Raw genomic sequence first — 12,582 nt, 5'->3', positions numbered from 1 at the left:
TTGTATCTATGCAATATGGAAACAGAACATCTAAATAAACTGTTATGCCTGTTTATGAAAATCTTCGATATTTCATTGTTCACTTTTTTCTTCAAAATTTGGCTTCCTTCTTCAATGCCAGTTTGCTGCACTAGCAACTACAAATCAATGTATTGATGCTATGGCAACCACACTGAAAGCAAAATTACCTCTTAAATGAGCAATTGCTTAAAACCTTTTTTTTTTCCAGATTCATTTCCTATAAATGTGCTGAATTTTTTGCTATATTTTTCAACTGGTTATAAAAACCAGCTGTTTGTGGTTAGGTTAGGTTAGGTTAGGTTAGGTTAGGTTAGGTTAGGTTGGGTTGGGTTGGGTTGGGTTGGGTTGGGTTGGGTTGGGTTAGGTTAGGTTAGGTTAGGTCTAATGAGCAGTGTTTCTATAAACACTTTTGAATTTCACGGTAACTGAAATATATAACTTTAATAAAACAAACTGAACGTGCAATCTTTCATATAATGCAGTTTTCCAGGTATTTTTTGTTACAAAAGGAATTAAAAATACTAGGATTTGGAATAAAAGTTTATAATATTGTGATTCACATAATAATGCTATAAATCACTCTATCACAACATACGCTGAACATATAGGTGGGATATCTTATGAATAAAATATGAAGAAAAAAACTCTGCTAACTGTAATATGTACAGTTAAATGGAAAATATATGCAGTATATATTCTAAGAATTATCAGACAGTTTTGTGTTAGACAGCTTGATATTTTTTTTCTGCAGTAAGAACATTTTATTTCCTGGGGAGTAGCTATTTAGGAGTTTTGTATTTTTCTACAATAAAAAAAAGGTGAAAAAGCCATCTGAGTACATATATTATTTCACAGTTGTTCTTTTAAAAAAATCTATCTTCTAGGTTCATCTGTCATAAAAGTTATGTCATTTCCCATTTATATTGTCAACTTTTAAAATAAGTTTTCCTGATTTCCCCTCTTCATTTAATTTTATTCCTGTAGCAGTTACTCAACTTCTAGGTTGCTAAAATAGTTTTAAAGGTTTCATTTTGTAAGGAGTCAATGTACAGAGAACAACTGTAGGTCAGCAGCAAAATGTGTACTTGATAACTTGAAAAAATAACATCACTGTAACATTTCTACTTGATGTTCTTTCAGTGAGGCTTGGATCAATCACTGTCACTCAGCCACTAGTCAAATTCTTATGTATGGTGATTTAAGGAAGAGAATTCCATGAAATCCCTTGTTGAGTTTAAACTGATTTGAATCTTACCATCTGCATTTTAGTCACCCCTATTTTTTTTTCTTATTAGCCAAGCAATCTGCCATGTTTTAAAAATACATCTGTGTGAAATCAAGGATAAAGAAAAATAGAATAAGAGGAACACTTCTTTGAAAGATAATCCTTGAGATACTGGTGGGCCAATTTACTCCTTTTTTAACGGACACTTTCAAATGGACATTCCTGAAAAATATAGTACATAGTTATGGCAGAAATGGTGAAATAGACCATTTCCAGGAGAAATTGCACTGAGAAACACATTACTAAGGAACCCTAAAGCTATTTCCTGGCATCATCTAATCGTGTATGTGTTTCTCAAGTGATCCTCCATCTGAATCCAGTGTAGTTTGGATGTTTCCACAAAAGTCTTTTACATTATTATTTTTCCACCATTTGTTGGAAAAGAAATTGAAATGAAACTTCCATGTAGGAAAAAGAAGGATTGCATCATCTTAATGAAATGATGCAGAGAAAATTCCAATTTAAGAGGAGTATGCTCCTTCCTTCCTTTCCAGGAATAATTGACAATATTTACTTTGAATTCTACATATTTTAAGAAATATAATAAAAGTTGGATTAATTTTATTGATTTCTCCTCTGTGAATTATCCCATTATAGTTTTATAAGTAAAGCAACCACATTAAGACTTCAAACAATGATAGATGCAGATCTATCCTTAATAACAATGAAATAGTTTTAAAATGTTAGCAATCAGTGTGTAGTTGGATTTCTTCACAAGTCTTTCTAACATTTTTCTGGAAATTTGAAGGATTTTGTAGTGAACATTTCAGTATTCTTGAAACAAGAAAGGGAGACAAAGTTAACAATTGCTATTTCCGTTCAAAGAAGAGTTGGCTTGGCTTGGTTTTGTGTTGCTATGAACTTGGGCCTTCATATATTCCTCTCCATAGTCGAGAAACTCATTTTAGCTGCCCTCATAGGAGAGTTCAGAGATTTATCAACACAGCTCTACCTAAACAGGAGCTAGTGACTTATGATTTGAATGGGGGTGCATGTGGGAGTCCTGACACTTACAACAATAGTTTAAGAAAATAACTGCAGAAAACTGCTTCCAATTCAATCAGTAAATGGAACTAAGAGGAGAATGTAATCATCTGCATTCAATTTTAGCGAAGACCCCAAAGATTAACAAGCAATACAAATGATATAAAATTTTATTATTGTAAGGCTCAAAGCACCTAGGATTACAGCCATTATAAAACAACTACTTGAAAGTATGAAACCAACTAACATTACTTCATTTCTAGATTTAATGGCTTTATGAGTTGCATTTTTGAATGCAGAAGATGCATGGATTTGGAATGCATGGCCAAAACATGCTTTTTAATCTTTTAGTAATGCCCTAGAGAATTGATGTTCAAAAATCACTGTTCACAATTAAAAAGACACATTCCACCATTGCTCTACTACTAAGCAATGCATATGCCATTGCTTAGTAGTAGAGTGTGCATTGTGCATACAGTTAATTGTGGTTTAATCTTCAAATATTTCCAATTAGAACAATCTAAGCAGTATTATGGTTAAAGTTGCCAAGTTTGAGAAACAAATATTTAAAGTAATGGTCAAAACTTCTTCTGTTCCTTTTTCAAGAAGTGGGTGCATTCAAAGTATTTGGCAATATTTGAAATAATCAAACAAAATCTTATTCTTTTGTTTGAAAACATTAATATTGTGTTAAAACATAAACCCAAGAGTTTTTTCAATGATCTCATTATTGTTTATGATTCCTAACTTCAATGGACAAAAAAAAATGAGAAAAATTATATTAACATGCAATGGGAAGATAATTCTTTATTCTTTCCCAAACTCCTCCAAAAATAGTAGATTGGTGCTTGGTTTGGAGAATGACTGCCAGATGAAGTATCAAGAAATTATCTACCAAGTGTTATTTCATCAGAATGCTGTAAGCAGCTCTCTACTTACTATAAGCATTTTCCACCCTTACCCAATGATATCAGACATTGAGTAATGCTGCACCTGGTCCATTATAATGGAGAAAAGTCAAATAATACTGTGCTCATATCAGTAAAAGTTGGTAGGAAAATAATTCCTGCAACATGGAAAAGAATGTAAAATTGTACTTTTACAATGGCATTATCATTTGTGATAAACAATGATACTATTGGCAGCATGTTGGATGGAATACTACTTCACTTGGATATAACTCTAGGGATGACCCTAAGGGTCAGTTAATCCTAATTCAATCTTGGATCTTCTACATGAGCAATATGTACCCTACCCATTGTTCTATTTCTGTCTTCACTATTGAAGAAAGATCAAGTTCAGATATAAAATAAAATATATAATAATGTATATTATTATAATGTAACAAGATTAAATGACTTCAAGAGAAAAAGAAATGTGTTCTACATACATAGTGGTAGATGCAAACAAAAAATATATGTACTGGGAATATGTATTATTAGGCTTGAGTAAATGATTTGAACGAGATGCCTAACAGACACAGAAACACACAGAAAAAGCTTCACTTCAAATCATCTTTTTTCCAGATATGTGGAGCTGTCTTGGAAGCTGCTCCTATATGTTTCTGCATGTGTGAGCAAACATATCCACTTCATTAAAATACCTGTGCATACTGGAAAGATTGTTAGGATAAGTTTTCAAAACAGCTGTGCACAGCTGAAAAAAGATACCGATGGATCAAAAAAGAAGTGTTTCCTATCCATGCCCACATATTGCAAAAACAATATCTGAATTTCTTGCAAAACCCATGTTATGATTTTCTTTGACTAGAAAATTATCTGGCATAGTAGGTGGTAGGAACTGAGTGATGCTTGTCTCTCATATGGTGTTTTCTATGACTTACAATTAGTCTTAGCAAGTATTTCAGCATCAGACCATGGGACCATTCTTGAAGTAATATCCACTGAAGGATATATCTCTCCTCTATATTGTAATAATTGTATTTTCTGACTTTCAATATTTAGAACAGACAGTTTTACACATGAAATATTCACCTAAATGGGAGGGCAAGGAAGAGGAGGGAAGATATTTACCAAGCACATCTGTAGCATTAATAACTCCCAGTTCAATAGGAGTTGCTGCTTTCAGTGTATATGTAGATGGTGTCTGAAGAAGAACACTCATTTCTCCAAAGGATTGGTTTCGATGTAACTGGCCAATGAAAACTTGCCTCATTTGCTTAACCTGTTTAAAAATATAAACCCGAGTAATTTTTTGTTGGTTCATGTCTAAAAATGGGAAGGATTTGGAAGACGAATAGGGATCATTTACAAAATATGCATGTAAACTGCAGACACAATCCATCATTACAATGTTCAGGTTAATGGTATTTCACATGTACCTCAATAAAATCCAAGTTTCATTCAGAGTATGAAAGGCAGTGGTTAGGAGCACAAGTACATTGCCTAGATATATGCCTATGTATAGATATCCAATTTTGATTTATGTGCAAGCCTAAAAATCAATAGAATAACAGAATAAGAGTTTGAAGGGACCTTAGAGGTCTTCTAGTCACACTCCCTGCTCAAGCAGGAAACCATATACCATTTTAGACAAATGGTTGCTCAATCTCTTCTTAAAGACCCCCAATGTTGGAGTACCCACAACTTCTCAAGGCACATTGTTCCACTGATTAATTGTGTTCACTGTCAGGCAATTTCTCCTTGGTTCTAGATTGGTTCTCTCTCCTTGATTAGTTTCCATCCATTATTTCCAGGTGCTTTGTAAAACAGATTGACCCCTCTTTTTTGTGGCAGCCTCGCAGATATTGTAACATCCTTATCATGTCACCCCAGTCCTTCTTTCATTAAATTAGAATTCGTATGTTTTAGCCTACAGTCCCCTCATCATCTTTGTTGCTCTTTCCTGCACTCTTTCTAGAGTCTTGACATCTTTTTTAGTTATGGTGACCAAACTGGATGCAATATTCAAAGTCATTATAAACTATATATTATAAAGGTACTAACAAATGATGTGATCTTGATTCTATCTATTAATGCAACATAGGACTACATTGGCTTTTTTAGCAGCTGCCAAAATTTGAAATGATATCAGAATGGAAAGATGAGCAAAGAGAATTAAAGACTACTATCTTGTTCATCATTGTTCATACAATTACAGTCCACTCAGTATTCTCCTCATATTGAAGACTTCAAGCCTTTTCTCCTTGGCATATATAAATATATTAGATATTGAACTAAACTGTTGCTGAGAATTGGGAAACTGTACACACCTCCCTTATCTTTATCCTTGATTAAGCACCCTAATTCCAAAATACCAGAAGACAAGGTCTGGGTTGAATAGATTTTTGAGAGACCCACAATTTATTTTACAGATAATGATAAACCAAGCAGATTGTATTGTGCTTCGTAAGGTGAAGCTTGAGCTCCATATGTTTAGCACAGTCTAATGTTCACATAATCACCAAATGGTGGTCCAAAAATCCATTAGAGAGTTAAAGCTCAAAGAATATATTAATATATCTATCATATGGTCACCAGGCAACAATTGGCAGGTCAATTTCTATTCTCTTATCAGAATAATATTATATATCTGGGCTTTATTTTGTGAGCAGTAACATCATGACTGCATTAACATTTGTTCCTGAATATTTTTCAACACAGGCAATGAAATATAGTTTCACACTTTTAAGCAGTATTCTAAAAATGTTTTTTCGCAATGCTAAGTGTCCATGTGTGAGAGATCTGTATAATTTAGAGCTATAATGAACTTGGTTCATACAAATTAGTACTTCACTGGGGTGTTTCTTCTTTAGGATTTTCATTTTTCAATATGTAACACCTATACTGTTCAATTCATAATTTCACAATACCTTCCCATTTTTTATTCATAAAAAAGCTCCCTACTGAAAAGCTTATTCATAAATTCCCTGTGTGGTCAAAAGAAGAATTTCCTAGAGGAAAATCTTTTTCCTTACCATTTTCTCCAAAGGTCGCTTTACAAGAGCTGGAATTATTCGGTAAGCATTGCAGTGTCCAGACTTAATGAATCCTACGTATTTGCTTATTACTCCTTCTTCCATAAACACTGCAACAATAATAATAACAATAAATTATTTCTCTGTATGCATGCATATAGGTCTCTCCTTCTGTGCATAAAGAGGTTTCCCACCATAATTTGAAACAAGTGAATGGAACAGCTATTGTGTACCATGTTCATGAGAACATGTACATATGGAATATGACTACTACCAAAATGAAATAAGGAGGAAGTGTATAAAATTGTCCCCAGTCCTGGACTACTGTTATTTCTCCCATTTCTGTACTATTGATAGAAACATACTGCAAATTCTTCAGTACGTTTGAAATGCATTCTCTGTACAGTTACTTAGAATACAAGTTTGTGATTTAGGGTTGGATATATCTTTCCCATTTATAAAATTGTTGCTTTGATGGTACAGAACAGAGGAGAGAATCACCCAGGGCTGTCCATGTTAAATAGCCAGAGTTTTGTTTCCAGTGGTTCTAGAAAATCCTATGCCTTTTCAAACAAACTATATAGTCACAATATATAGTTGATATAATATAGGTAATATAAATTGTTGCCTGTTGCTTGTGTATCTCTCTCCCTGCTTTTTCCTTTTATTCTGTTTTTGCCAATTATATGCATTTCTCACTGTTTGATTATATTTAATAACTGTTCCATTTCAGAAGCAGAACATTTGGGAAAGATTTATTTTCTCCTCTGAACCAAGATGATTTGGTAGTACCAAGAGTAGGCCTTAAATTCTCCAGAATAAATCTTCTGGAAGAAAAAGTGGTTTCTGGTTTCAGGGCCAAGCCAAAATCAAAACACCATGACACTCCACTTTGTACATTGCTCTTGATATCAACCTTAACTAAATCAAGTAGGAAGAAAGGGTTGCTTTATGACACAAAAATGCTTAATGAAATGACTACATGAAATAAATCATATATTTGCTATAATGAAAACAGGGAGACAAGCACTATACTGTTTATTACAAAAGTCTACATGGAAACCAAGGGGAAGAAGCCATAGAACATTAGGCAGACTGAGCAGCTGTAAAGAACACAGGCTTCATGGTACAGGAGTAGTGTAAAATCATTGCAGACTTTTATTTGATGTACACATACAAGAGCAAAGCTCTATTGAAGTCACAGAAGCTATGAATCTGATTTTTCTACACCAGCTGGATTGCTCAGCTTGAGTTGGCACCTAACATTTTTCCATGGCTGGAAAAAAAAATAGCAATAATAAATGCAGATGCTTTCCAAATGTAATGTTGCCATTATATGCTCCTTTGTGACTGTTCACTGATGCAAAATGGCTAGGAACTAAAAACCACTCATTATTTAACCTGAATGTATTGGCAACTGACAATAAAATACAGTACTGTAAATACTAAAGTGACATTGAGGCTCAAGTAGATTTTTTTTTTGTAAAGAAATAACTTCATCGGTGATTCTACACTGAACTAACACCATGACTTTCATATAATAGTAGAACACACTCAAATGTTGATGGTAATCTTTAGTAATACACATTTTGAGGAACACATTATTCCCATCTGATAATTATACAAAGAACAGTGTGTTTGCTGTGTGTTATTGAGTTTAACCAAAATCATTTTTTTTCAGATATTATATGTTCTTTTTTATGTTGAATCAGAATTGGAAAGGGGAATGAGGACTAGGAAAGATCTCTCTTAAATTATGGTAAATTTCATTTCATAACTAAAGAGTTCTTATGATGTCACTAGTTCCAGTATGCTGTACAAATATCAGAAACCTATCTTAATAACAAAAACAATCCAGAACCATGTAAAAATGAAGTTGAGATATTCACATATTTTTCATCATTACTTTGAAAATACTAAAAGTAGTTCCTACCATCTAAGTACTACATGATTTGAAAAACTGCCTATTTGTTCAAATAGGCCATAAAACAGACGATAAGGAACATTGGCATCATAGACCTAATTCAGTCCAGCAGGACATGCCCTTTGGTCTACTAATGTCTCCCTGAACTCATTATACAAAGAGCTATGCTTTCTGGGCTATTACCGTGGAATATATGGATAGACTGTTCCTTTGAGGCCTTTTCTTTCCTTCTGAATGTTTTTTAGAATGATACATGTAAGGATTGTATAATAGAGATTTCAATCTTGAACTGATTACTTAATAGTAAAAGCTCTATTGTACTACTATTGTGCTAGCTCTATTGTATTATTCTACTTAATATACACATAAACAGAACAACTTTAACAATAATTAAACTATCTTTTTTAAAAACTTTTTTGGTAAGAAACTGAATCCTGAGAGAATTTTTTAAAAAAGAAACTTTTAAAAGGCAACAGAAGTATAATATATAAATGATGCAGTTGATGTGTTTTTCATATCATATAATACAATGCAAATTTGGAGAAGTAGCCAAATTTGTTTCACAGGACTGAATTGCAGAATTTCCTGTAAGTATATGAACAGAAGGAAGAGGCTTCACTGGGGAAGTATTTGAAGAACCATTGTGATTTGCAAACCATAATTTATGCCTTAACATTTCATTGAAGTCAGCCAGGCAATTATGGTTTACTTAATAAACTCTCCCTAACTCATACCATGTCTTCACTCACTGTAGATCCAGGGCACTGCATATATTGGCTTGAAGACAGTCTAGCCTTTATAAAGTGAAGTGAATTCTTCATTACTAAACAATTTACAATGTATTAAGGAGTTAGTCCCATTTAACAAATTAAGGTTTATTTCACAGCAAGCAGACTCCATAGGAAATATAGGATAGATCATCCTGGAGAAGGTCAATCTATATACACTAAGACTCGACCCCAACTTTTTTTAAAAAAACACAAATTTTATTGATTTTTTAAAGACAAACAAAACATAGGACATAAAGGCATAAAACCTCCTTTCTAAAAATAACTTATAAAGTTTTAACAAGGCAAATAAAACAATTTTTAAGGCATAGTTCCAGATTATCACATTTCCATTTAAGCACATATATATCTTTTCCAAATTTCTCATTATTTCTGCCTTCACTTTTATTCAATTATATTTCTTTCTATCAAGGTTTTATTAATTCTCAATCAAATATAAACATTTATACAGCATAGTTCCAAATTATCACATTTCCATTTAAACACCTATATATCTTTTCCGAATTTCTCATTGTTTCTCCCTTCACTTTTATTCAATTATATTTCTTTCTATCAAGGTTTTATTAATTCTCAATCAAACATAAACACACAAAATACAAAACATAAAACAAGACATAAAAACATAAAACCTCCTTAATTATCATTTGTACATGTCTTTTCCAAATTTCTCATTGTTTCTCCCTTTAGTTTTATTCCTCCAAGTGAAAAGAAGGGAGAAGTTATATAGAAAATACAGAATGGTAAATAAGATAAGAATGGTATACAAGGTGAGCATGAATTTGATTTAGGTCTGTAAAAAAAGATGTAACCCGGGGCTAAGCCACTTTTCAAAAGAAGTTTTATGTTTTATATTTTGTGTTTTGGTTAGCTATGTTTGATTGAGAATTAATAAAACCTTGGAGACTCAACCCCAACTTGATGGCACAAAATCAGTAAATTAAAATTTCAGGTGGAGAAGCCATCTGTATTTTTCCAAGAAATGCCCTCTACAGTTGCAGTCCAATTCTGGGAAAAGACTATTTTTAAGTAGTTGCAGACAGGTGTGGAGAACTAACATCAAATTTCTAAATGCAACTGTCGCATCTTTACAATTTGTAGTGACTAAAAAGGGAACAAAGAATATTATTTATAGGGTTTTAGTCCTTTACTACTCCATCAGTCTTTGTAAGCTGAACCCTGCCACCAATCTTGATTTTATGTCCTGGTTTCAGCTACCCAAATCACAGGTCCTTCAGATTTGGAGGACACATACATCCATAAAGTCTGTAAAAGGGACAGCATGCAACATGGGAAGATATGGAGGAAGTTCACTTAACCAAATCTTATAGTTCAATGTATTATGCAAGCACAGCTCATATCTCTTTGTTCAGCTCTTCTATCAAGGTTGCTTTCAGATAAAATTAACTCTGTGCCAACAGAGGTAGCTGCATATAAACCAAGGTACATTCTAGATATTTGGAAGACATGTGTTTTTGGTTTTTTTTCTGGAGCGAAAACTCAGTGCAAAGTCCTCTATTTATTTATTTATTTTTGAACAAAGGACTGCCTGCTGGGAAATTTAGCGATGAATTTTGTTGGCATGGTGAATGTTGCCACTTATTTAAAGGCTTATGTTCAAACCACAATATGGATGGAGATTGAGAAACACTGATTGCATTTAGAATCATGTTTCAATGTTTCAATAGAAGAGAATATATGTTGCTCAGGATTGACCGGTGGAGTTCTTGGTGCTTTCTAAACTTGGTTTTGGGGTTTGTTGGGTTTTTTTGTAGATGTTTCATTACCAAATTAAGTAACATCATCACTGCGAGTTCATCAGCAAATATGCAGTGATTATGTTACTAAGTTTAGTAACAAAATGCCTGTAAGCAAACAATCAAGCTCAAAAAATGTATTTTCAACAATGGCAGCAGTGTGACAGTTTACTGATTGTTGGCAGCAGTTTACTAGTTCCAGCTACTGTGCAAGTGAAATGAAATAATTACCAGAAATACTTCTTAATCGGTTTCCTCATATTTTTATTTGTTTTTTCCCCGTGGTTTGTTTCTAAAATATTCTTTTATTGTATACTGTGTTCAACAGAATTATATATGATCATTTAGATTGGAACTATCCACCAATTTTAGATACTGTATATACTTGAATGCTCTAACTTTTCTATACCCTGAAGATATGAGAAGTTTCAGTGATACCAAATTATATTCAGAAAAAATTGGTTTGTAATGTGTATGCCTTCAAAAGCACTGGACCTGGACATGGGATTTTGTGAATCACTTACATTTACTTAAGTGATGACTAAGGTTTCTACTGACCCTGTGCACAAGAACAAGTTTCAGGACTTTCAAACTGCATATTCATACATATATATGAGAAGCATCAAAGAAGTCAACAAGTAGATGAATACCCTTTCTGAATAATAAAGAAAAGGAGACAGGATTTGCATTTCATAGAATTAAGAATTCCAATTGCTTCAAAGTGGAGAATTCATGGTTATTATAGCTTATCGTGAAAATGAGAGACATGAGTAAAATTGTTTAAATGGCTTTTTACATGTAAAAGCCAATGGGGAGCAAATATGGGTTTTGTAACATTTAGCTATCAATTGAGGGAATATGTAATCAGTCCTCATGCCTGAACATATCAAGGGTAATGTCCTTGCCACCAAGATTCACTTTCTTTTTATTATATCAATATGAAAGGATTTCAATTGTAGCAAAAAAGGAGAGAGACTGTATTTAAATTTAGTGTTTCATCTTTAAAGTATATATTTTGAAAATTGTATATTATAAGGTTCCTGTGATAAAAACACAACTGAGCAGACACACTTCTGACACTTCTCCCAGTGTCAAGGTGTGCTGGGGGTATAGATGATGGTGATGATGGTGGTAGTGGTGGTGATGATGATGGTGATGATGATGATGACCTCTAGATGACCTAGGTTGGGGGTGTCAGACTTGATTTCATTGAGGGCCACATCAGGGTTGCATTTGACCTCAGCGTCAGGTGGGCATGGCTAAGGTGAGCATGGTCAGCTAAATGTCACTTGTGTCAGGAGTGCCTGTGGTGGCCCGAGCACTCTGCCAGTGAAAATAGAACTTGGGAGGGTCAAGCTCAATTTTTTGTTGACAGAGACACATGGGTTGGCTCTTTACTGCTTCCAGGACAGCCCCACAGACAAACCTAAGCACCTCAAGGGTTAGATGAAGGCCAGGGGCCTTGAGTTTGACACCCCTGACCTAGTTTATTTGGTGGCCACTAAGAGGCAGCATGTTCAAAACTGACTTTAGCCTTCAATAAGTTCATGGGAGCTCACTCAGATATAATACAAGGGTACCTTTGCGATTATCAGATTATTAATGTAGCTCAGGAGTATTTGCACAATAGGAATTTTGATAATGTAGAAGATTCTCACAGAGAAAAGGGCAGACTCGGCTCACAAGTCATGTGTTTATTTACTAACCATCTATTTCTGAAGGGTGAAGAACAATCAGATAAAAACAACAAATAATCCATATTAAAAAACATCACAAAAGCTAAAAATGCAAACTCTAGGCAAGAGAGGATAAAATGGCCAACTCTTAGAAAACGTTTAAATTATCTACATGACAATTTGTTCCCAAAAGCAGTCTTACGTGATAATAAA

At 33.7% G+C, this 12,582-nt stretch overlaps 1 protein-coding gene and 1 long non-coding RNA gene across 2 annotated transcripts in view; one reads left to right on the top strand and one right to left on the bottom strand.

The window, feature by feature from the left end:
* Positions 1–12,582, top strand: part of LOC148126425 (uncharacterized) — a 402,020-nt gene that overhangs the window by 188,490 nt on the left and 200,948 nt on the right. The window lies entirely within an intron of this gene.
* The window catches only part of CNBD1 (cyclic nucleotide binding domain containing 1), a 112,432-nt gene that overhangs the window by 24,551 nt on the left and 75,299 nt on the right, over positions 1–12,582 (bottom strand). The window contains exons 6-7 of the mRNA XM_087931482.1: positions 6,228–6,337; positions 4,324–4,474 (exon numbers count right to left, since the gene is read on the bottom strand). Of these exons, the coding sequence (XP_087787608.1) occupies positions 4,324–4,474; positions 6,228–6,337 (261 nt within the window). The remainder of the gene's footprint in view (positions 1–4,323; positions 4,475–6,227; positions 6,338–12,582) is intronic.

Source organism: Pseudonaja textilis, chromosome 3 (genome assembly GCF_049901715.1).
Source record: "Pseudonaja textilis isolate UNSWEBS1 chromosome 3, rPseTex1.2, whole genome shotgun sequence".
In the NCBI taxonomy this organism is placed as follows: Eukaryota; Metazoa; Chordata; class Lepidosauria; order Squamata; family Elapidae; genus Pseudonaja; species Pseudonaja textilis.
Note: the sequence above shows the minus strand (reverse complement) of the source record. Positions and strands in the feature narration are given on the sequence as shown.